Raw genomic sequence first — 20138 nt, 5'->3', positions numbered from 1 at the left:
ATGCATGATATATTGTAAGGAAATTTTCAAAGAATAGAATTATTATGGGTGTAAGTTATGGCGTATTGGCAAGGTCGAATTTAAAGTCTACAACCGGAGTGGGCACAAGCTATCGAACACGGGAAGTCAGGCCGTTCCGTCTACCACGTCTTTCTTAATCCTATCAGCCAATTGCTTTGCGACGTCCGCAGACAAACCGCACCTCTTGATGAGGCGAGGGATAATCTTTTTCGGACGCGAATTCCCTAAAAGTAGCTCCTTCAGCTTTTGCACGAACGACACGAACAGGTTGTCTCCTCCTTTCCATGCTTGATTTTGCCCGTCAGCAGTGAGCTCCTTGACAACTTTGCGAATCGTGGTGCGCGATTGCTCATGCCGATCTGGACGACTGCCTTTGATGGCGGTGATGCACGCGTGACCAGCAACATAGAACTCCTGGTGACGGAAAGTTGCTTTGTTTCTCTCCCACCAGGCATCCATTTCCCCAAGTTCGTTTTCGAGGTACGTGATCGCTATAACGACGGGAACCTTCTTTTCACAGAGGAATTCGTTAAAGAGCCGGAAATTGCTTTGAAGCGTAGCAGTGAGTCTGCCTGCGCGCATGCAGAATAGAAGTAGATCAATGCCGCCTTGGCTCTCCAAATGCTGGATGAGTTTGTAGGCATTCTCGATAGCATCGAGGTACTGTGGGATTCCCAGCTGCGGTTCCTCGAGTCCAATAGTGTCGAACACATTATAAGAATCGCCATCGAATTCGGCGGAATATGATTGCCACTGCAGCGTGCAGTGTTTCACGTCACTGGATGTCTCTGCTACGTCCTTTCCAGCTATGAGATTGACGAGTGAGCTTTTGCCTGCCCCTCCCTGCCCAAAGAGGACCACATTTGTATGCTTTTTCCTACTTATGATCGTTGGAAAAATACGGCACAAAGATCGTGTCTAGATTCTACGTACCTTGCACCCATCGCAAATTAGAAGGGATGTTCAGGATGGTACTAGGATAACAGTATGTGGCGTTTGGCAACATTTCTTTTAAAGCCATACGAACGTTGACCACGCTCCTTGCACCCATACTTCAGACGTCTCATCGATCGGATACTCACTCAACGATTGACATTCGCTTACGGGCTGCCGAGCCGCATCCCATAAATCAACTTGAGGCAAACTCGTGTTGATAGTACAATTCGAGAAATTAATCCCTAGTCACCTGTTAGAAGAACTTGGTGAGCGTCAAAACCAAATACATTCACATTCAGAGATTACTTCAACGAGTTAGAGAACGAGCGTCAACGTCCCTGCAACTCCATGCGGCTTTGGGGGAAAATAGCAGAGCCGGAGTCTGTGGCGATCGTCGTGTTGAGGATATAGTTAAGAAAAGTTAGAAGGCGACGGGAAGATGCGAAATGGGGAACCAGATTAAAGGGGCAACTGACGTTCCTAAGTCCTCAAGAATATGTCGTGGTTTAGCTTCTTCAATTTCTCGTGAAGCACATCGTACTCTGGATATCGTGGTGTATAATTGGCCATGTGCGAGGGGGTCCATTTCCCGGAGGTTTTGGAGTCAAAGGAGAGATTGCCGCATCATGCATGCAGCATGTCGGTTCAAGCCGGAACCTGAGGCCTGATGGCCTGATGTCGGAGGCTGCCGACAATCCCGAATTGCGAAGCGAGTCTTTGCTCTCTTTGAAATTGTAACGCACTTGACGAGACTACCAAAGTCGAGTCGAGACTCGAGTAGCAGAGAGGCTTGGCTTGATGATCGAGCCGATGCACATATCGATGAAGGGATGTAACTGGGGCAGCCGAGCGCAGAGCCTCGCTAGTGACAGTGTCTAATGTACAGTTGACATTTACTTGCTCAGTCTTGCTGGGCGCTAGTGCTGATCGATGATCGACCGAATATCTGCATCTCCTGCCCGATTGTTCTCACGCCTGACATGCGTCTAGCTTACCCTACCTAGTCAGAGACGACCGGTTCGAACGTTGAACGTTCAATATCGATTTCTTTAAATTTCAGGTCTTGATACTTCCTGCTTCCGCACATGCACTTTCCCATGGCTTCCTCTGATTCCAGGACTCTAACACAACATGCAAGCACCGTCGTAATTAGGGTACTCATAAGTGCTGACCAGAGCTCTCCGGCATGCTGCTGGCTGCAGTCCTCAACTCCTTCACAGAAATAGAGACCTCTCTCTGCTCCGAACCTTGCGTCTTCAGTCGCGTCTCCGGTTCCGTCTCCAGTCCCGTCTCCTGTAGTTACCTCTTCGGTTGCGTGTCCCACTCCGAGGAAACGACGCACATTTCCACATCGTCCAACCGGCAAGGATCTCGATCTCGACAAGAAGCTGCACCTTGAGAACTCCCAGAACTATGGATACTGCTCCAGGTGACAAAGAATGTACGCCATCCTTGCCTTGAAGTTCAGGATGACATCAGCTTCATTCCAAATGACGTGGAGATGGTCAAGGGCAAGGTTTATCGCACTGTCATCGTTACATATGTTATGTGCCGAGGGCGAATTCAGATCATCAGTAGGTGCTGCTACTGTGCCGTTTTAACAGAGCTAACCTACCGAAAGCTGGTCCTAAAATGGGCGGAAAGAGCACGTATATTCGTCAGGTGCATCAACTATGCTATCGTTCGCGAACGCCATTCTCAACCTATCTTACAGGTTGGAGTCATTTCTCTCATAGCACAAACAGGATGTTTTGTTCCTTGCCTATCTTCGATTCCGTGCCTTGCCGAGTAGGTGCAGGTGACAGTCAGTTGAAGGGCGTCTCGACTTTCATGGCCGAGATGCTTGAGACTGCATGGGTTCTCGGCCACGGTATGTCTTCTGTTGGACGATGATGCATGTTTTATGAATATTTAGCTTGTCTTCAGGAACTTCAACGTATGACGGATTCGGTCTCGCATGGTCTATATCCGAGTAAGAGAACAACATTTCTCTCCTGGAGTCGTATCTAACGACACCCTGAAGGTTTATTGCATCCTACGCAGTTTGTCACTCATTTTCACGAGTTGACTGCCCTCGACCAGGAGCTTCCTCACGTGAAAAACCTCCACGTCGTAGCTCATGTGAACCAAGAAGATGCATCTACGCCACGCGAGAGAGATATCACGCTCTTGTACAAGGTCGAACCAGGTGTGTTTCGATTTTCCAATTAAACCTCTTCTCTGAAACTTGTGGATGAAGGCGTCTCGGACCAAAGCTTCGGCATCCACGTTGCGTAACTGGCCAACTTCCCTGAAAATTGGTTAAATTCAGTGCTGGATGGAATTGTTTTATAATGTCCGCTGACCGTGTTCAAGCTCGCAAAACGGAAATCTGATGAACTAGAAGATTTCGCGACTGGTAATTGTTTAAAAGAGTTGTCAGGAATCTGCCACGCTGATGTTTGCTGAGCAGGACAACAATCAGAACCCGAGCATTCGGATGAAGTCACCGAGGAGGGCATTCAAATCATCGAGGACTCACTGAAAAAACGGCGAGTCTCCAGCTGATGATGAGGGTATCATAATGAACGATGTGTCCCACGAGGCTCAGGTGGCTGAACTGCGGCGATGTGTCGAAGAGTTCAGACCACGCATAGAACAAAATGCGCGGGTACAGTCTTTCTGATTTCTTGCTATTTTATTTCCTTGCTATCCTCGTTATCATTCATATGCTGTCTGCATATATCATGCATAATCGAACTGCTCTAGATCATTTGTCCTCATCGCATATTGCACGTTTGCGTCCTCGCGTTCAGAACGATTGAGGGAACATTGGTTGGAGCTCGGACCTCCATCGTGCAAATTTCATTTCCGTTGTCATTGCTAGACCCTGAATCCTTTGTCACCGGCTGTAGCGATAGGCCTATGATCGTACACGATCAGAAGCCATGTTTCGCTCATTATCAATGGACAATATTGACATGCACTTTGTAGTACTTAAGCGGGGGGGGGGGGGGGAGAATCGAGATTGAGACCTGCAGTAATATCAGGAGCGTATACCTGCGTTCCAGCTTTGGCCTCATTGCAATATGTAGGTGATCTAGACTTGATCTGGATTCCTCACTGTAGAAGCTAGACTACCTCCAGCAAGCATGTGCAGGATGTCACGAGCAACCGAACGATAATGACAGTGCGACAGATAAAGGGGCGAGGTCGAGTAATACTGTCCAGAAAGGTAAAGCGTGACGCGGATGAGCACGGGGTCCACAACAGTGGGGATACGAACATATTGATCACTGTGGTAGAGCTGAGCGCGTGGCTCACGATGGTACAATTGGGCATGCCACTCATCATAGAATGCGTGACATACAGTTCATAATAGCGAAAAAAAAGTATTGCAGGGCGGCGAACGTTGAGTATGCACAACAGCGAAAACGAGCGGAAGATTTGTGACCGAGCAAATCAATGTTATTACAGATCACCGAGTTATCAGCGTGGCCCAAGAGGGTCAAGGGAAGGAATGGGAGCAGTATCGCAGCGAAGTGCACTGGAATTTGCGGGGAGTGATCAAATAAAGATAAACTATAAAAAGGCGGCCTCTCGGCCGCAAGACGAGAAAATGGAGAATGAAGGAGCGGAACCAGGAAGATTGATCCTAACACTAGTGGCGCCGTAGACATGGTGAGCGGTGGGCTCGAGTAGGCCCATCGGAAATGAACAAACGATAATGAGAGACATACCACGGACGAGTGGCATGAGGATTGATGCACATGCGACTAAAGGGCGCTGAGCTGCTATGCACAAAAGAGATCGTTGTTAGTAGGGATAGCATAGCCGCAGTGGAGCCTTCAGGGTGGCAATTTCGGGGTATGCCGTGCGCTGCATTTGTACATAGCTAGTAATTATTCTGGGGGAACCAACTTGAACTTCAAGCACACAGCCGAATGATTAAATCCTCGTTGCTGCAGCTAGCAGCAGTATCATACGAGGCTGTGATAAGCAAGTTATGAGCCTGGGCGCTAGTAGTAGCTGCATGATCACCCAGTGCCTTTCTTGCATGTCCGAGTCGCTGGAACATGCTGAATCCATGCGCCTAGTCGATTTTACATCTGGCGTCGGGAACACTACATGAAGCTGATGCTTCAAATCCATCAAATTCCTCGAACACGCAAATCAAAACTTTTTGTTCTCTTGTCTCGGGTCGAGTCATCTTCGCAATGTCGCAGACTGTAAGTAGTGTTTGGCTATTCCTCAGCGTGATGTTAACTTGAATTCAGGTGTCCGTCACACAAGGGCCTGAAATAACTGCTCGCCGCAACGATACAGACGGGGAGCCTCTTATTGCACAGATACGTGCAATGTCATCATTTTCGGAGAAGCAGGAGCTGGTAAAAGTTCTTTGGTCAATTTGATCGCTAGGGAGCACAAGGCTCGGATATCCTCCGATACTATGGGATGCACAACTGAAACCAACATATACGAGACTGAGATTTCGATTCCGTTGAAGTTGAAGGTAAAACTTTTCGATACTGCCGGTCGGTCCAGTTCGCCGCTTTTCGTGGCTGTGACTGAACTAGATTGCAGGTCTTGACGAGGGCCCTGGAGGTGCAGTCCCCAATATGCAAGCTCGAAAAGTGTTAAAGAAGCTCATTCAAACTCTGATGATGCAAGGCGGCATTCATCTCATCATGTACTGCGTGCGGGGTGAGAGAGTGACTCGGACACTCCGCCGGAACTACGACTTAATTCGCTCCCAAGTCAAGATGAGAGTTCCAATCGTCCTTGTCGTCACGGGTTTGGAATACCATGAACCAGACATGGAAGTTTGGTGGAGAAAAAACGAGCGAATCATCTCGAACCTCGGGATGACCTTTGCTGGCCACGCATGTGTCACCGCGGCCATGTCCCACAAGAATGCAAGTCCTAAGCTCCAGGAGCGCCGTGACGAGTCATACCTCACTGTCTGCAACCTCATCGAGCAGTGTCGTTTGTCGAACGAGAGAGGGATTCACGGTGTCAACCGCCGAGACACCATTAAAATGACTTCAAAGTACGTCGTTTTCGTGTACTTTATGTGTTTGTATCTTCCTAACGTTGATAAGCACGATAAAGCCTAAAAATATTGTACTCTTTGGGCAGACGGGGGCGGGTAAAAGCTCACTTGTCAACCTTATGGCGGGAAAGAACATAGCACGCACATCCAATAACATACCGCGATGCACTCTGCACTGGGAAGAATATCCCATCACATTCGGTGGCGAGTCTTATATGGTATTTGATACCGTTGGACTCGAGGCACCACAGCTGAAAAGGGCAGAATACCTCGATGCTGTCGAAGATGCTTGTAAACTCATCCAGCATTTGGAGACACAAGGGGGCATTGATCTGCTTCTGTTCTGTATTCGCGCGGGCGAAGTCGCGGATACGCTTCAGAAAAATTACCGGCTATTTCACGAATTCCTCTGCGATAAGAAGGTTCCCATCGTTGTAGTGATCACGCACCTTGAGCACGAGGCCGGAACAATGGATGGCTGGTGGAAGAAGAATAGGAAAACCCTCCACGACTGGAATATCCGCGTTGCTGGTCATGCATGCATCACCGCCATCGAAGGCAATTCTCCAACCCTGTATAAAGAATCGCGCGTCACGGTCCACAACCTTGTCAAGGAATTTACTGACGACAGGCATAAGCTAAAGGGGCCACTTGTAGGGAACGGGAGTTCGCATGAGACGAAGGATATTGTCCTTTGCCTTACACAGCGTTGCGGTATGTCTCCAGATGACGCAAATAAGTTAGCTGATAGGATCAAGAAAGACGGGGTAGAAGGAGCTACTTGACTTATCTCGTGTCTGTTAACTTGCTCTCGTCTTGTTGTCGGTGAAGTGACGTACGTGTGGTGCTTAGTACATATCCTTACGCACAATGTAGTTCGTCGAAGCCTGTCTCAAAGCTCTACACAAACATGTTTATGTGGTACCTGACTCCCACACGAGCCTTGTAATCTATTCGTTCAATATGACAGCTCGAATGAAGTATGCAATACATGATATCAGGGTAAGTAAGATACGTAAGACATATCAGCAAGGACAAAGTCTACAACTGGATCAGCACAGTTATCGGACACCAGAAGTCAAGTAGTTCCTTCTACGACGCCTTGATCAATCCTCCTAGCTAACTTTTTTGCAAGGTCTGGAGACATACCGCACCTCTTGAGGCGAGGGATAATATCCTTCTTCACACGCGAATTCCCTACAAGTAGCTGCTTCAGTCTACGCATCAACGACACGAAGATGTTGTTTCCTCCCATCCAAGGTTGCCTCTGCCCGTCGGCAGTGCACTGTGTGACAAGGTTGCGGACTATGACGCGCGATTCTTCATACAGGCTTTGGAAATTGAAATTGTTTTTGGTGGTGATGCATGCATGACCAACGACATGCATCTGCTGGGAACGGAAGGTTCTCTCGTTCCTCCCCCACCAGGCTTCCATTATAGGCTCCGTTTCAAGGTATGTGATCGCTACAACGATGGGAACCTTCTTGTCACAGAGGAATTCGTGAAAGAGCCGGTAATTGTTCCGAAGTGTCTCAGTGAGTCTGCCTGCACGCATGCAGAACAGAAGTAAATCAATGCCCCCTTGTTTCTCCAAATTCTGAATGAGGCTATAGGCATTCTCGACAGCATCGAGGTATTTTGTGATATCCAGCTGTGGTTCATCGAGTCCAACGGTATCAAACACCATATAAGATTCGCTGTCGAATTGGATGGGATATTGTTGCCAGTGCAATGTGCAGCTCTCCATATCATTGGACGTGTCTGCTACGTCCTCTCCCGCCATGAGATTAACGAGTGAGCTTTTGCCTGCCCCTGCCTGCCCAAAAAGGACAATATTTTTCGTCCTACTTATCAATGTTGGAAAAGTATGTCACGAGGATCCTGTCTAGATATTACGCACCTTGTAGCCATCGCGATTTAGGAGGGATGTTCGGGATGGTACTAGGTTACTGCGGTAGCATTTGGCAGCATGTCCTTTAAAACCATACGAACGTTGACCACGTTCCTTGCAGCAGACTTCAGACGCCTCATCCATCGGGTACTGACTCGACGATTGACATTCGCCTGCAGATTGCCGAACCGCATCCAACAAATCAACTCGAGGCAAACTCGTGTTGACGGTACAATTTCAGGAATTGATTGGTAGTCACCTCCTAGAAGAGCTTGGCGAGCGTCAAAACCAAATATGGATCCCACGGGTCATACGATACACTCAGATATTACTTCAGTGAGTTAGAGAACGAGCGTCAGAGCCCCTGCAACTCCATGCAACTTTTGGGCAAAATGATAACAGAGGCGGTGTCGGTGGCGATCCGCGCCGAAGTCTATCATTGTGGTTAAAGAAAGTTAGAAGGTGACAGGAAGATGTGAAATGGAAAAACAAATTGAAGGGGCGATCGACTCGGACATCCCTAGGCCTCAAGACTGTGTCGTGGCTCAGCTTCTTCAACTTCTCGTGAAGCGTATCTCATACAACTCCGAAACTTCAGTCTTAGTGTAGAGAAGGAATCACCTACAGACTGCAGGGTGTGGCGCGAGAATGACAACATTAATATTGTAGAACAGCTCACCAAATAACGTACATGCAGTCCGAGTGTTTTCTTTGTCTAAGCCCGAGATAAGCATGAAGCGCATCGTACTCTGTATATCTATCTTGGCGCATAATTGCTCATGTGCGAAGGGTCCATTCCCGGAGGTCTTGAGAACAGCGAGCTTGAGCTGAAAGAGATTGCATCATGCATGTTGTTTCAAGCCGCAACCTAAGTAGACGTGGAGAACAATGTGGTTCAAAGTAATGGGGTAGCGGGCTCTGTCACGGTGGCACGTGGCCCGGCCCTACGCGACTTATACGGTGTCACATTAATGGTACCATCGACATCATCAATTGGCACTGCAAATTCAAACTTCAAACTTCTCCGGGGGAGACTCCACGTGTATACATGTCAAAGTCCTTGCGCGCATAGTTTCTGTCATGTTCCCTTGTCTCCCTCCGGAATCACGGCGGCGTCGGCACAGCTCATGACTTCAGCTTTACTAGTCGGCCCTTTTTGCCTCACTCTTCGTCGCTCGAAATCCACGGAAATGATACTTGGCTGACACATGATATAGCATTGCGGGAGATTCCTATCACTGGGTATGGTACTAGGTGTAGCGCATGTCGAGCATTATGCTAAATACGTGCCCTGAGTACGTGGGCTTGCCATGCTGGGTATGACTTCGATTGCTATCGGATGCTACCGAGCTCGATTATCCAGGCGATGTTCATGCTCAGCACTAACGCTCACCGATCACCCCTCATCCCGGCTGTGCCGGGAGCGTCAGCTTCTATGCATCGTTTTCTCTTCTTTCTAGCGATGTAGGTCTCCAAGTCGCGGACTTGCCGGGGTATGTGCACGAGATCCTCGCTTCACCGCGATCTTCAAATCAGACAAGCAAAAGTCAACAAATCTGTATCTAATATCTTTTGTTAGAAGGAACGACTTCGTCTACAAGTCTCTGTCTATGGACGACTAGTATCATCAGCATTTTCCATATCCACAAACTCCAGCCATTTCCCCGTCACCGACTCGAACTCAGACACCGTCAGTGTTGCTTTCATCTTGTAGTACGCAGTGTTTTTGAGCGTGTACTCGCAGGGTGTTTACCGATCTTCATCTATAGGCGTAGCTTCCCGTCGTTCTTGATCTTACTGAGACGGACTGCAATGCTAGTGGGGTCACCTATTGGCAACCTCGAGGACGTCCTTGACTTTTCAGAGGGAGCAGGGTCAATCTTGAACGCGAGTCGGTTGACCACTGGCTAAGATTTGTTGACTTCAGAGACGGTTAGGGAAGGAGGGACATAGGAGTATGTTCCTGACACGACTGCCTCTGGGTGTAATTCTGTGGCGCTTTGGACTTTGACCGGTGACCCCCTCGTGTGTGAGGGTGGTGCCATCAAACTACTGCACTGGAAATCTTTGTTGAATAATCTGCAGGGAACAAGAGGATTTTTGTCGCAAGTTGAGTTGCGGTACAAACATGCTTGTTGGTGTCTTTGAGCAGTGCCCGATACCCTATAGTACTTGTGTACCGGTCGTGTCCTCAATTTACTTATCGAAAAGCCATCATGAACGACGACAAAATGGCTTTGGTCACGCTCCTTTTTGAAGCGTAAACCACTCACAGCGAAGATTCAGAAGAGTTCATTAGAATCGCAACACAACCATTGAAAGAGTACGACAGTATCTGCAACACGGCTTGCCGAAGGGACCACATCACAAGGTCACATACAAGATCAGTCTCCGACGACGCCGGAGAAGCAAACGCACAAAATCAACTCGCTACTAGTATTACTCTGCTTCATTGTCACCTTCATCTTCGAGGATTGCATCCTCATCCTCGTTGTCGGCGCCTTCATCCGGGACTACATCGCCTGTATTTTGTGGTAGCTGGGATGTTTGAGGAGTCTTTTTTCCACCATCGCGCGCAGCAGTTGTTATATCTTCACCGAAAAGTCGTAAACTGAGCGCACTAAGAATGGTCGATGGGTTACTAAGGGAAATTAAAAGCAAAACATTTCAAACGAACCTTTTTGCCTTCTTGTCGATCATAAGAGTTACAGACACATTGGACTTCCACAAAGGCACAAGGAGGTCGTGTGGACAACCTGTTAACGTCAGCTAGATGCATGTATCGAAGTATAATATACCTACGTCGAGTCATTTGACTGACCAGCTGGGAATCGGACGATATGGCTCCCTGGACCTGCAACATGACGTGAGCAAGTCTATTCAATGATTATTGCAAGAATCATACTTTTGTTCTCAATGACAGATCGGAACGGGTCCGAAAATGATGTAGCAGAGTGGATAGTACGTTATCAAAAGAGTCTTCAGAGTCACAAACTCAGCGTCCAATATTACGCTCGGGTCGATATACGGAAGAACGACAGGTAAACCTTCGCCAAGAACGCGGAATTGCGCTTCAAGCCCCCGTCCTGCTTCTTGTTTGGTGATGACTTTTGTCCCGCTCGTCATCAGGCGCATGCGAGTGTAGTCGTTGTTCAGAACGACAGCTTTCACAAGGTCGTTTGTAAGATAGAAAGATCGTACCGCATCACCTGCTGGATTGCGAACAAGGATGTTCGATGATGGGAAGGTGGCCGTAAGATTAAGCTGATCTCTGTGATAGTGTGAATTGGAGTTCGAAGATTACGGCGATGATCCAGAAACACGCACATGCAGGATATCAAGGTCGGATCATTGGGTTCGAGGAAGGTATAGGGCATTTCCTTGAAGGAGGGATCCGACAGCTTGGGTTTACCCTTGAATGTAGTTTTCTTCGTGTCGCTTGCAGCCTGCGCATCCGCCTCGACAGTGTCCAACACCAATGGGCGCGAATCATCGTCCTCAGACATTGGCGTAGGCGGAAATGAAGCACTTTGTTGGGGTTCTGGTAGGCCACCAAGGTCAAGCTTAACCTTTTTGGCTTCCGGGACAACGATCTTCAGCTTCCTCCGCATCTCTTTTCCTGGACAAGCGTAAGGAATAATTATGGAAAAAAATGGCGCTGGAACCTACACTGCAACACTGGCATTACTTTGTCGCGGCTTTCTTTCGAGCACAGCAACGAAGAATCCACCCGTATCCTGAAGATGGGGATATATTCGCATACTTGCGAAACCTCATGGTCAGAGGACGTCGGAATGCAATTAGCACAAGGTGAAACTTACCAGTGGTGTAGCTGCAAGGACTCCGCATTAATAGGTGGCCAGTGGGTCTCCGACATCTTGCTGTCTGCTCGCTGTTCCTCCGTCAGGGTTTCGTTGTAGGCATCCCATGTTTTGAAAGTTGTGTTTATTGTGCGATTGACGGTGGGTGCCCACGAACTTATGCCTGGTCGTCTTACCAGCTCCGGCAACTGCGCCGAAACATCAATTAACTGGAAATCTGCATCGCGCCTCAGCATACTCCAATAGTCGATCTGTAACGGTTCGAAATCACTCACCAGGATTAGAGTTCAAAGCAGCTGCTATAACTGCCTCGTTTTCGACGGGGTTAAGCGAGCAAGTCGAATAAACAATGCGACCGTCAGGCTCTAGCATGCGCATGGCCCGCTGTAGAATGCGGGTTTGGAGGCTGTCAAAGATGAGCTAGTGAAGGACGAGCCCATGTGCGGAACAGACCTATGTAGGCCATTCCCATCCATGGGCTGCCACCGCTTCCATATCCCAATATTCTTTCGTAGTGTGCCGTCACCACTGCAAGGCACATCACATAAAATACGATCGAAAAGGAGTTGATTCGGAGATTTCTTGCTGCCACGGCGAGGATCCGCAGTTGTTACGGGAAGTCTCAGGACAGGGAAGATTGACGCATCTAGATTTGTGACCATGAAAGCCGGACTGGGAAGACGCGCAGATTGGTGAATGAGAAGATGCGCTCGCTTGCTGTCGCTGTCGTTCGCTATCAAAAGTCCCGGAGGAATAGAAGTTGCTGTTGCAGTATCTTGCGCATGCAAAGCTTCCAATAGTTGTGCGGTCTAAAGTTCATCAAGGACGGATGCAATGGCGTAACAAATGGGTTACCTTTGAACCAGGGGCCGCACACATATCAACGACCTGCAGAGCTACGGTTTGTAATCTGAACATTACGGAAGCAGACCGGCATACCTTACCTTATGGTGTGGCTGGACATCGAGGAACAGTGGTGGAAGCATGCTGACTGCCTCCTGTCTTGATATATTACCCTATTACATGCATCATAGACCGCATGACTGGAGGCGAAGGATCACGTACGACTTCAGTCTCGTGTACAAGGAAAGAGTGAAACTTTTTGAATGCTTGCTGCTTCCTCAGAACTTTTTTGGACACATTGAATTGCCAGGCTAGGTCTTCTGGATACCTGGTTAAGCACAGCATCAGTGTCAGACATCAGAAATATATAGGTAACATAGCGCACCAAGGAATCCGAGATGGAGGCGGTATAACATCACCCTCAAAAACAACATCGCTCAACAACGGGACATAAGTTTTCTTGATTGCATCATTTAGAGCATGAGCAATCCTAACGCCTCCGTCATTCGGGTTTGGTATGGAAGAACGGAAAGGCACGTACTCTCGACTTCCGGCGATGCGGAAGGTGGTAGGTAAGGGACGTCTCAATGTCTCCATGAACTGATCCCATTCCTCCTCAGGAATGATGTGCTGAGCCTTGTAATATGAGCTGAAAGCGCTCATTTTTCATATCGCTCTTTTCTAGCATACCGCGATCATCGTCGTCGCGTGATTTTCCCCCTCGGCCTCCTCGCTGTCGTTTCTGAGAAATGGAGTATAGTAGAATTTATACATTTCTGCGCATGAGTATGACTCGAGACGGAAGTTCTTAATGATAGACCACAGACCTTTGACCGAGTCATAACTTCTTTGTATTTTTGTCGACAACAGAGAACTAGGTGCCCTTGGGGTAGAGATGTAGCAAGATGGTCTATGCTTCAGCTACGAGATATACTGTAAACCTTATTTTGATCGTGAAGATAAGGAAAACTGACTCTAGGGTTAGGGTTTCGTTGATCTTTCTCATCCACGGGAATCGACACTGACTCATACGGTGACCATCAATTCGTAGCCAGTCGCATTTGAATTCGAGCAGCTGACTTCAGTACTTGACATCATCAATTCGTACGCCGCTGAGCCAGTCTCTGACAGCTCTTTATTTGTAACGCGTGTGTCAGCTTGCAATTGAAATGTTGTTGATCGAGTGGACAAATAACAATCTTCTTCCTTCCTCAGAAATCGGGCCGTACAGTCGTACTACATCTCCAGCCTGAGGCCGCCCCATCGTACAGCCCTACCGCAAGACGGAGCGCAATCGGCTCATAATGGCCATTTAGAACGTATTCATCCCCGACCCTAACGCGCCTGCTGATGTGTGTCAACGTTTCCGTCCAATTTTGCTCATAAATATGATGTTGACTGCTCTTATGTATTGCGTGGATCTCATCGGCTTTGAGGCTTTTTGCGGTGTGACTGATGAGTATGGTGTTTACAGGCCCTGACATTTGCGACCGTGCATGATTCTTATTCGACGCACGCTAACAGCATTGACAAGCTGTCATAAATCAACCCAGACACCTTCAGCGCACCGCATTTCCTTGGACATCCTTGGGAAATTGGTTACGGAGGTATGTATCATTCATGCTACTCGACTACACTACTGAAGCTCTCGCCGCAGTTCCGGACCCGACACGCATCCAACAAAGTTTCTCTCGCATCGCTCCACAGCGGCCAGGTGCTGAAGAACCTCCAAACTACAGGCCTACGTATTGTAGCTTCGTCTGAACTGGAAACTGCGGCGTGCGCTCCGTTCATGTCCTTTGACAGCATCATCGATGTCTCACATGTAGAAGCCCCATCCATCGCACGGGCTTCCTAGGAAACCGAGACTGAGACTGCGAAGCCTACGCTAGCAAAACGCAGACGGCCTATCGAGAACTGACCATCTTGAAAGGCGTAATGACGTGGAACATGCGGCAGGAAATGAAAACGGCGCGGGCGAGGACAACACTGATTTGCTTCCGGTGGTCAAAGACTCAAATTCATTGATTTCGGTACTATTCTTCACACCTCTGCCAAAGAAGGGTGATTGTCATGCGGAAATGAATAGTTTTGAATAAATCTGCGTTTGTCGCCCCGTCTTTGTCTTCCTGTGCATGTCGGTCAAGGGACGTGGGTGGGACAGCCGAGCGTAGAATCTCGTCAGTGACGCCGGGGTCTGGTTTTAACCTCGTGGAACAATCTTCCTCTGGTCGACATTTACATGCTGATCTCCCCAATATTTGCATCTCATATCCATTGTTCCTCACGCCTGACATGCACCGACCAAGTCAGACACCACTGAGGATTCAATATCGATTTCGTTAGGGTCTTGGTACTTCCCGCTTCCGCGCATGCACTGCCCCATGACTTCGTCTGATTCCAAGACTCTAACACCATATGCAAGCACCGTCATAATTAGGGGACTAATAATTATTGACCAAAGCTCTCCAGCATGTTGCTGGCTGCAGTCCTTAACTCCTTCACGGCAATGATGATCCCCTCTCCCTGCTCTAAACCTTGCATCTCCAGTCCCATCTCCGGTCCCATCTCCAGCCTGAGGCGCATCTCCTGCCATCGCCTCTTCCATTGCAACTCCTCCTCCAGACGTTCGAGAAACCGATCCACTTTTCCGATGAGCCCCTCGAGATCAGATTTTGAAGCAATCTCCATATACTTCTTCGTGCCATCCACAAGGACAGGAAGGAGCTCGAAACCGCGTGGGTTGTCAATGTCATAGGGAACACTGTTCCACGCGCTTGTCATCACGTCCCACCACTGTTGTCCTGTAACAGAATCAAGTGATGTATCCGACTTCTGTTCAGGTGTGATTCGAAGGAAGATACCAGCTATGTAAAAGGCATGGTGTGTGGGTGATTCGGAAACGCAGTACTCTGGAATCATGCTAATGCATCGATCAATGTGGCGATCCCCAGACAAATGGGGGTACCAGTTGGAATTCCTCGCGAGGGCAAAAACTAGTTCCAGATAGCATAAATCGCGGTGATAATCGAAAAAGTGGTCAGGACCATCATTGGCGGGTGTTGTACCTGGGTGCGGACAAACCACGGACAGAATAGTGGGGGAGAGCTTGATCAAAACTATGTCTCGTAGCCTGTCATCCATGGCATCGATCGAGGCTATTTCTTCTCGGGCACTGTGGGCAGCGCGAAGAGCTGCATGGCGTAAATGGGGAGGCATGTTATCGTCCATACAGGCGATGAGCCTCTCGATGAACAAATATTGTTTAGCGGGGCTGCAGTACACTCCCATGCTACCCAGTAGCAAAAATATGTCATATGCCGCTTCGTGGTCGTCGGAACAGATGTAGTCCAGGTAGTCCACTAGCCAGTCGAAGTCTTCGGGTGAGTGGGAATCGCCTGGCAAAAACCGGGCACACCACAACTGGTCACGGTTTATATCTTCAGCGGCAAACATGAAGTGCAATGCATTCTGCAGAGCATCCAACAATTCCGCGGGATCATTTTGTTCGGATGACCTCGCTCGTGAATAAATCTTCCTGCACGCGTCCAGGTTCCGCATGGGGCAAGATGAAGGACTATACTCATATCCAGCAAGCTTGAGGATGCGACAGATAATGTCGAGGAGGTTCCATGCCCGGCGTGCGACTCCTGTGCTGTCTTTGTCGAGCTCGCCTCCATCGCATGCCCAGAGAGCCTTTTGGAACTGCCCCAAAAGAGACTCACTGAGTCGAGGGCAGCGCAGAACTACACGATCTCTTTGTTAATCATGGCAGAAAAACCACCAAATGAGTCGATGGCACCTTTTATCGATCCGAACTATGTCTTTCTTGTCAACCTGAGCCCCGACCATGACGCAAGCGAGAAGAGTGCAATTGGCTACGATTTGAGTCGACGGAGAGCATGGAGAGGATAGCAGTTTTGATATCACTGTTGTGGCGAGTCTTTCTCCGTCTTCATCCACTCGCCCAGTAATAAAGTGATAAGGAAGAACATGTGACAGCCACTCGACGACGGAGTCCAGACAAGCCAACGACACAAAAGGAAACCATCCATGATTGTCATCTTCTGGAAGACAGAGATTGATAGTCGAGTAAAGTATCGCGTCGTTGGCTCTAGTCATGGGCCCCATCCTAAGAAACACCATGTAGTCTGTGCTCTCGCTGCAAATAAATCGCCATGGCCAGGATGTGCCTGAAGAACACGTCCATAGTAAAGATGACTTAGAGCTATCATACATGCAGAGGCTTTCTCCTCCAACGACGGTACGATTTGGCTCTGAATGTCGACGCAACTTGTGAAAATGTCATACAACTGAGGCAGTATGTCCGAGATGTCAAGATCCAGGGGCCATTCGACCTGCGGAACAAGGCTGGCAGCCGCGAGAAATACTTCAGGATCTGTGGATGTTTCGAGCAGCCACTTGATACTAGGTGCTTCGAGATCGCTGGTGGGTATGTCCGGGAGCTTCAGGGTAAGGGTGCCATCATTCTCCACCAAAACATCCAGATCCTGGTCGAGCGGCTGTGCCTCTGAGTCTACAAGATTTGTCGAAGAGCGCAGAACCAAAGAACGTAACCCTTTGTGAAGCGCGGCAGATAATAGCTTAAGAGAACGTCGTGCGAATGCGCCAGTAGCATACACAGGACCTGGGGAGTGAAATGAGCACTGGGTATCCTGTGTAAGAGTAGATAAGAACATCACCTCTCAATGCTTCGGACAATCGGGTCCATCTCGGTCTGAGGGTACCAAATATTCGTTGCACTACAGCTGATCAGAAATGGTCAAACCTGTGCACACCTAATGGAATATAGCTCACCGTGCGCTGATGTATTGAGCTGCTGGAAATACCTGTAGGCTGGTTCAAAGACCAGGAGGATAACTCCTGCAATACTGATTCAGACTGGAAACGACCACGAGAATTCACGAAATGATCTTACTGTGCATGCCCAACATGCGCAACACCGTCGACATCGGCGTCTGGAATGGACAGGCGGGAGATATCAAACATGCCATCACTGTCAGCGAATATAACAGAAATCCGAAGACCGTCGTGGCAATGATCACCCAAGCGATGCTGGGCTGCTCGCACCACATGTGGGCGCTGAGGGCGATCCCAAACAGAAGAAGGGAGATCTGAAGCAAGACGGGAAATGACTGCACGACAGCGTCGAAATACCAAGTGATGAGGCCGTCAAACTTCTCTTGCCTGCGCTTCCCTCGTTCCTCCTGTGAGCCACGGCCATATCTATTCGATTTGTAGTAGCCAAGCCATTGCTTGCCTAATACGGCCCCGAATGCTGCTAGCAAACTCATGGACAAGCTTGCGTATGCGATCATTTGGATCCTCAGAGCCGGCTCAGTCGCCGACCACGTAGATGCTGGGTCTAAGGGCGTGGAGCCCGCTGCAGTGAAGTTGCCGAGTCCAATGTACACGAGTTGCTTCAGAAGGGCATTCGTGGTGTCGCTGGGGTCGGGAATAAGATTAGACTCCATCGCCACTATAAAAGACGTGCTGACAGCTGAGAAAAGACCGGACTAATCAAGCATCAGTCTCAAACGAGTCAAAGATAGGCAGGCGAAACCTACGAAGACCAAAACGATGTCCATGTCGCCAGTGTATCGCTCGAGAAACTCGCCGTCGTGTTCCTCCGCAACTCTTTTGTACACTCCCCAGAAACGAGACCGATTGTCCTTACCACTCTTGGATGCAATCGTCGAGTCCTGGAGAACATCCAATACTTGCTTCATGATATTTGTTCTGAGTGCAAGGTATCGTTAGCTGCGATCGCTCGGCATATTTTTCGCTCACAATTCGCCAAGACTTGGTTGGTCCTTCTCCGCCACGACCTTTTCCGCCTGACTGAGATAAATTATGAGCTTGTTTGAAAACGCCATTGTTAGGGACTTACGGAACTAAATCGTCGTCCGCTGCAGCTTTGGAAGCACTTTCCTGTTCGTGAGGTTCTGATGGCTGGGATGGCCCAGTGTTCGAGCTGCAGTTCTGGTGAGTTACACAGAAGTATCAGGGCAGAACCACTTACATCTCTGATGGTAGCTTCACCTCTGAAGGTCCGCCATTTTCCTGCTCCCTATCTTATTGTTATATGGGTGACAGATCCCAGGAAGCCGCAACTTACTGTGAATTCTCTGGGAGTCCTAGGGTATCCTGTTCTGTGGCAGGCTGCTCGTCTATATGGGCGCTCTGGTCCTCGGCGCGGGTAGTGCTGGATGCTTTTGACATGAGGAAGTGACAGCTATAACAAATTTTGGACCCAGGGTCAAAGCCAGTGGAGTTGGGAAGAGCCTGACCAGACAGAGATAAGGAGCGGTACACAGCAAGCTGGTTGGGCGCCTGTAATCATCACGAACACGTGTATATTATTGACGCTGAGGGTGTTCGTGAGCATCGCTATCTCGGTGTAAATGACAAACATCTTGCAAATCTTATTTCTGAACCTTAAGCCAAGTCTAGGGTTAGGGTTTTGTTTGAGTGTCAACAACCTACTTTGTTTGCATTGTCAATCTCTCTCACATTGCTCTCACAGTAATCTTACCATCATATTGAAGGAAGCCAAACTCGACCAGCGGGACGTCCTGTCTGACTTCAGTGAAGCCATCGAGCCACATGCGTCACTAGGATGTATGTGGGCTTGGCGTTCATCTTCGTAATGTGTTTGGCGAGACTACCCATTGCCCAAGACCATTTGCATCTAACACAAGAGCGAGAAGGATTGATTAACAGCATATGCACTCACGCCAATCGAGTTTCAGTGTAATGGTCTTCCAACAAGGATGACATTAAGGTCATTGAGGCGACAAACAAGCTTCTCCGCTCTCCAGGAACCGTATCAACTTTCAAGACAAGGACAGGTAATGTTCGGACTTACCTCCTGGCCTCCTCATCGTATAGCCCTACCGCGAGACGAAGTGCAAGCAAGTCAAGACCATGATAATGATGCAGAACATATCTATCTCCGGCCTTAGCACGCCTGCTGAAGTGCATCGCTGTTCCCACCCAGTTTCATTCATGTCGACATATGATATTGACCGTCCTCCAGGGTTGCGTAGGTCCCGTCCCATTCAACTTTCTTTGGTAGTGCAACTAATGAATGTAGTGTTTAAAGCTTAAGACCCAAGACCTACTAGTAACGTTTGCGTCTGCGCATGGTCGTTATTTGACGCACACTAGCAGCATCAACAAGATGCACGAAAGCATCCCAGACACCTTCATCCCATTCCTAGGATATCCTCCAGAAATCAGCTACTATCGCCCGTACTAATCAGTAGCAATTTCACAGTTCCAGACCCGAAACACATCCCAAAATGTTCCTCTCGCATCGGTCCGCAGCAGTTGCTAAAGAACCTAGGGCACGTTTGACAGGCGCACGCACGAGAGGACGGCTCGATGATGAATATAGTTTTGCTCCATCCCCGAAAGGCTTTCAGAGCTTTCATTCTCGCTCTCCTCTGCTGGAACAAGGTCATTGGGGATATTCGGTTGTTCTGGTACATTGCGCAGTTGATTATGGCCGGGCTCCACTACAGCCGATAGCGAGACATTGATATACCCAGGACTTGGATGCATGAAGCGA

The 20138-nt window shown here is 48.7% G+C and overlaps 9 protein-coding genes across 9 annotated transcripts; 2 read left to right on the top strand and 7 right to left on the bottom strand.

Moving 5' to 3' along the window:
* Nucleotides 1-126: 126 nt before the first annotated feature.
* Nucleotides 127-965, bottom strand: DFJ58DRAFT_840145 (P-loop containing nucleoside triphosphate hydrolase protein; the record flags this gene model as incomplete). Its single annotated transcript, XM_041392582.1, has 2 exons — nucleotides 127-898; nucleotides 955-965. 2 exons carry the CDS (start codon nucleotides 963-965, stop codon nucleotides 127-129), a joined length of 783 nt encoding a protein of 260 aa, XP_041245485.1.
* Nucleotides 966-2787: 1822 nt separating this feature from the next.
* On the top strand, nucleotides 2788-3504 carry DFJ58DRAFT_726286 (uncharacterized protein; the record flags this gene model as incomplete). The annotated part of the gene is made up of 7 exons (XM_041385347.1): nucleotides 2788-2827; nucleotides 2884-2929; nucleotides 2981-2999; nucleotides 3040-3145; nucleotides 3197-3225; nucleotides 3313-3355; nucleotides 3410-3504. 7 exons carry the CDS (start codon nucleotides 2788-2790, stop codon nucleotides 3502-3504), a joined length of 378 nt encoding a protein of 125 aa, XP_041245484.1.
* A 415-nt stretch (nucleotides 3505-3919) lies between these two features.
* On the bottom strand, nucleotides 3920-4745 carry DFJ58DRAFT_780213 (uncharacterized protein). The gene has a single exon (XM_041389736.1). It carries the CDS (start codon nucleotides 4614-4616, stop codon nucleotides 4287-4289), a length of 330 nt encoding a protein of 109 aa, XP_041245483.1. The 5' UTR covers nucleotides 4617-4745; the 3' UTR covers nucleotides 3920-4286.
* Nucleotides 4746-4856: 111 nt separating this feature from the next.
* On the top strand, nucleotides 4857-6956 carry DFJ58DRAFT_780211 (uncharacterized protein). Its single transcript, XM_041389735.1, has 5 exons — nucleotides 4857-5165; nucleotides 5214-5289; nucleotides 5313-5471; nucleotides 5521-5986; nucleotides 6039-6956. Exons 1-5 carry the CDS (start codon nucleotides 5154-5156, stop codon nucleotides 6772-6774), a joined length of 1449 nt encoding a protein of 482 aa, XP_041245482.1. The 5' UTR covers nucleotides 4857-5153; the 3' UTR covers nucleotides 6775-6956.
* A 74-nt stretch (nucleotides 6957-7030) lies between these two features.
* Nucleotides 7031-7900, bottom strand: DFJ58DRAFT_744636 (P-loop containing nucleoside triphosphate hydrolase protein; the record flags this gene model as incomplete). The annotated part of the gene is made up of 2 exons (XM_041387331.1): nucleotides 7031-7833; nucleotides 7890-7900. The coding sequence occupies 2 exons, from the start codon at nucleotides 7898-7900 to the stop codon at nucleotides 7068-7070; spliced, it is 777 nt and encodes a 258-aa protein (XP_041245481.1). The 3' UTR covers nucleotides 7031-7067.
* Nucleotides 7901-10160: 2260 nt separating this feature from the next.
* Nucleotides 10161-13461, bottom strand: DFJ58DRAFT_780202 (S-adenosyl-L-methionine-dependent methyltransferase). Its single transcript, XM_041389734.1, is given in 15 exon segments — nucleotides 10161-10500; nucleotides 10558-10636; nucleotides 10702-10734; nucleotides 10786-10792; nucleotides 10812-11151; nucleotides 11208-11483; nucleotides 11550-11642; nucleotides 11702-11918; nucleotides 11977-12107; nucleotides 12155-12510; nucleotides 12557-12589; nucleotides 12646-12717; nucleotides 12767-12872; nucleotides 12930-13034; nucleotides 13086-13461. The coding sequence occupies 15 exon segments, from the start codon at nucleotides 13205-13207 to the stop codon at nucleotides 10320-10322; spliced, it is 2151 nt and encodes a 716-aa protein (XP_041245480.1). The 5' UTR covers nucleotides 13208-13461; the 3' UTR covers nucleotides 10161-10319.
* A 1492-nt stretch (nucleotides 13462-14953) lies between these two features.
* Nucleotides 14954-16126, bottom strand: DFJ58DRAFT_780199 (uncharacterized protein). Its single transcript, XM_041389732.1, has one exon. The coding sequence runs from the start codon at nucleotides 16103-16105 to the stop codon at nucleotides 14996-14998; it is 1110 nt and encodes a 369-aa protein (XP_041245479.1). The 5' UTR covers nucleotides 16106-16126; the 3' UTR covers nucleotides 14954-14995.
* Nucleotides 16127-16185: 59 nt separating this feature from the next.
* Nucleotides 16186-17027, bottom strand: DFJ58DRAFT_283856 (uncharacterized protein). The gene is made up of 2 exons (XM_041379661.1): nucleotides 16347-17027; nucleotides 16186-16290 (listed from the first exon to the last, which is right to left on the bottom strand). The coding sequence occupies exons 1-2, from the start codon at nucleotides 16781-16783 to the stop codon at nucleotides 16266-16268; spliced, it is 462 nt and encodes a 153-aa protein (XP_041245478.1). The 5' UTR covers nucleotides 16784-17027; the 3' UTR covers nucleotides 16186-16265.
* A 787-nt stretch (nucleotides 17028-17814) lies between these two features.
* On the bottom strand, nucleotides 17815-18240 carry DFJ58DRAFT_635735 (uncharacterized protein; the record flags this gene model as incomplete). Its single annotated transcript, XM_041381279.1, has 2 exons — nucleotides 17815-18081; nucleotides 18133-18240. Coding segments are annotated over 2 exons (375 nt in total), but the record flags the coding sequence as incomplete, so codon positions are not given.
* Nucleotides 18241-20138: the final 1898 nt, after the last annotated feature.

This window comes from Suillus subalutaceus, assembly GCF_016647625.1.
Source record: "Suillus subalutaceus strain FC151 chromosome Unknown DFJ58scaffold_34, whole genome shotgun sequence".
Classification (NCBI taxonomy): Eukaryota; Fungi; Basidiomycota; class Agaricomycetes; order Boletales; family Suillaceae; genus Suillus; species Suillus subalutaceus.
Note: the sequence above shows the minus strand (reverse complement) of the source record. Positions and strands in the feature narration are given on the sequence as shown.

Bases quoted from the DNA above. Each gene is read 5' to 3' on its own strand.
- DFJ58DRAFT_780213 (XM_041389736.1), bottom strand. From the start codon at position 4,616: ATGTCTACGGCGCCACTAGTGTTAGGATCAATCTTCCTGGTTCCGCTC.
- DFJ58DRAFT_780211 (XM_041389735.1), top strand. The intron at 5,472-5,520 runs GTCGGTCCAGTT...ACTAGATTGCAG, and splicing joins AAAACTTTTCGATACTGCCG to GTCTTGACGAGGGCCCTGGA. The intron at 5,987-6,038 runs GTACGTCGTTTT...AACGTTGATAAG, and splicing joins ACCATTAAAATGACTTCAAA to CACGATAAAGCCTAAAAATA.
- DFJ58DRAFT_780202 (XM_041389734.1), bottom strand. From the start codon at position 13,207: ATGAGCGCTTTCAGCTCATATTACAAGGCTCAGCACATCATTCCTGAG. The intron at 13,035-13,085 runs GTACGTGCCTTT...CGGAGGCGTTAG, and splicing joins CGCATCGCCGGAAGTCGAGA to GATTGCTCATGCTCTAAATG. The intron at 11,152-11,207 runs GTGCGTGTTTCT...ACACTATCACAG, and splicing joins CCGACCTTGATATCCTGCAT to AGATCAGCTTAATCTTACGG.
- DFJ58DRAFT_780199 (XM_041389732.1), bottom strand. From the start codon at position 16,105: ATGCGGAACCTGGACGCGTGCAGGAAGATTTATTCACGAGCGAGGTCA.
- DFJ58DRAFT_283856 (XM_041379661.1), bottom strand. From the start codon at position 16,783: ATGTATGATAGCTCTAAGTCATCTTTACTATGGACGTGTTCTTCAGGC. The intron at 16,291-16,346 runs GTGCCATCGACT...GAGATCGTGTAG, and splicing joins ATAGTTCGGATCGATAAAAG to TTCTGCGCTGCCCTCGACTC.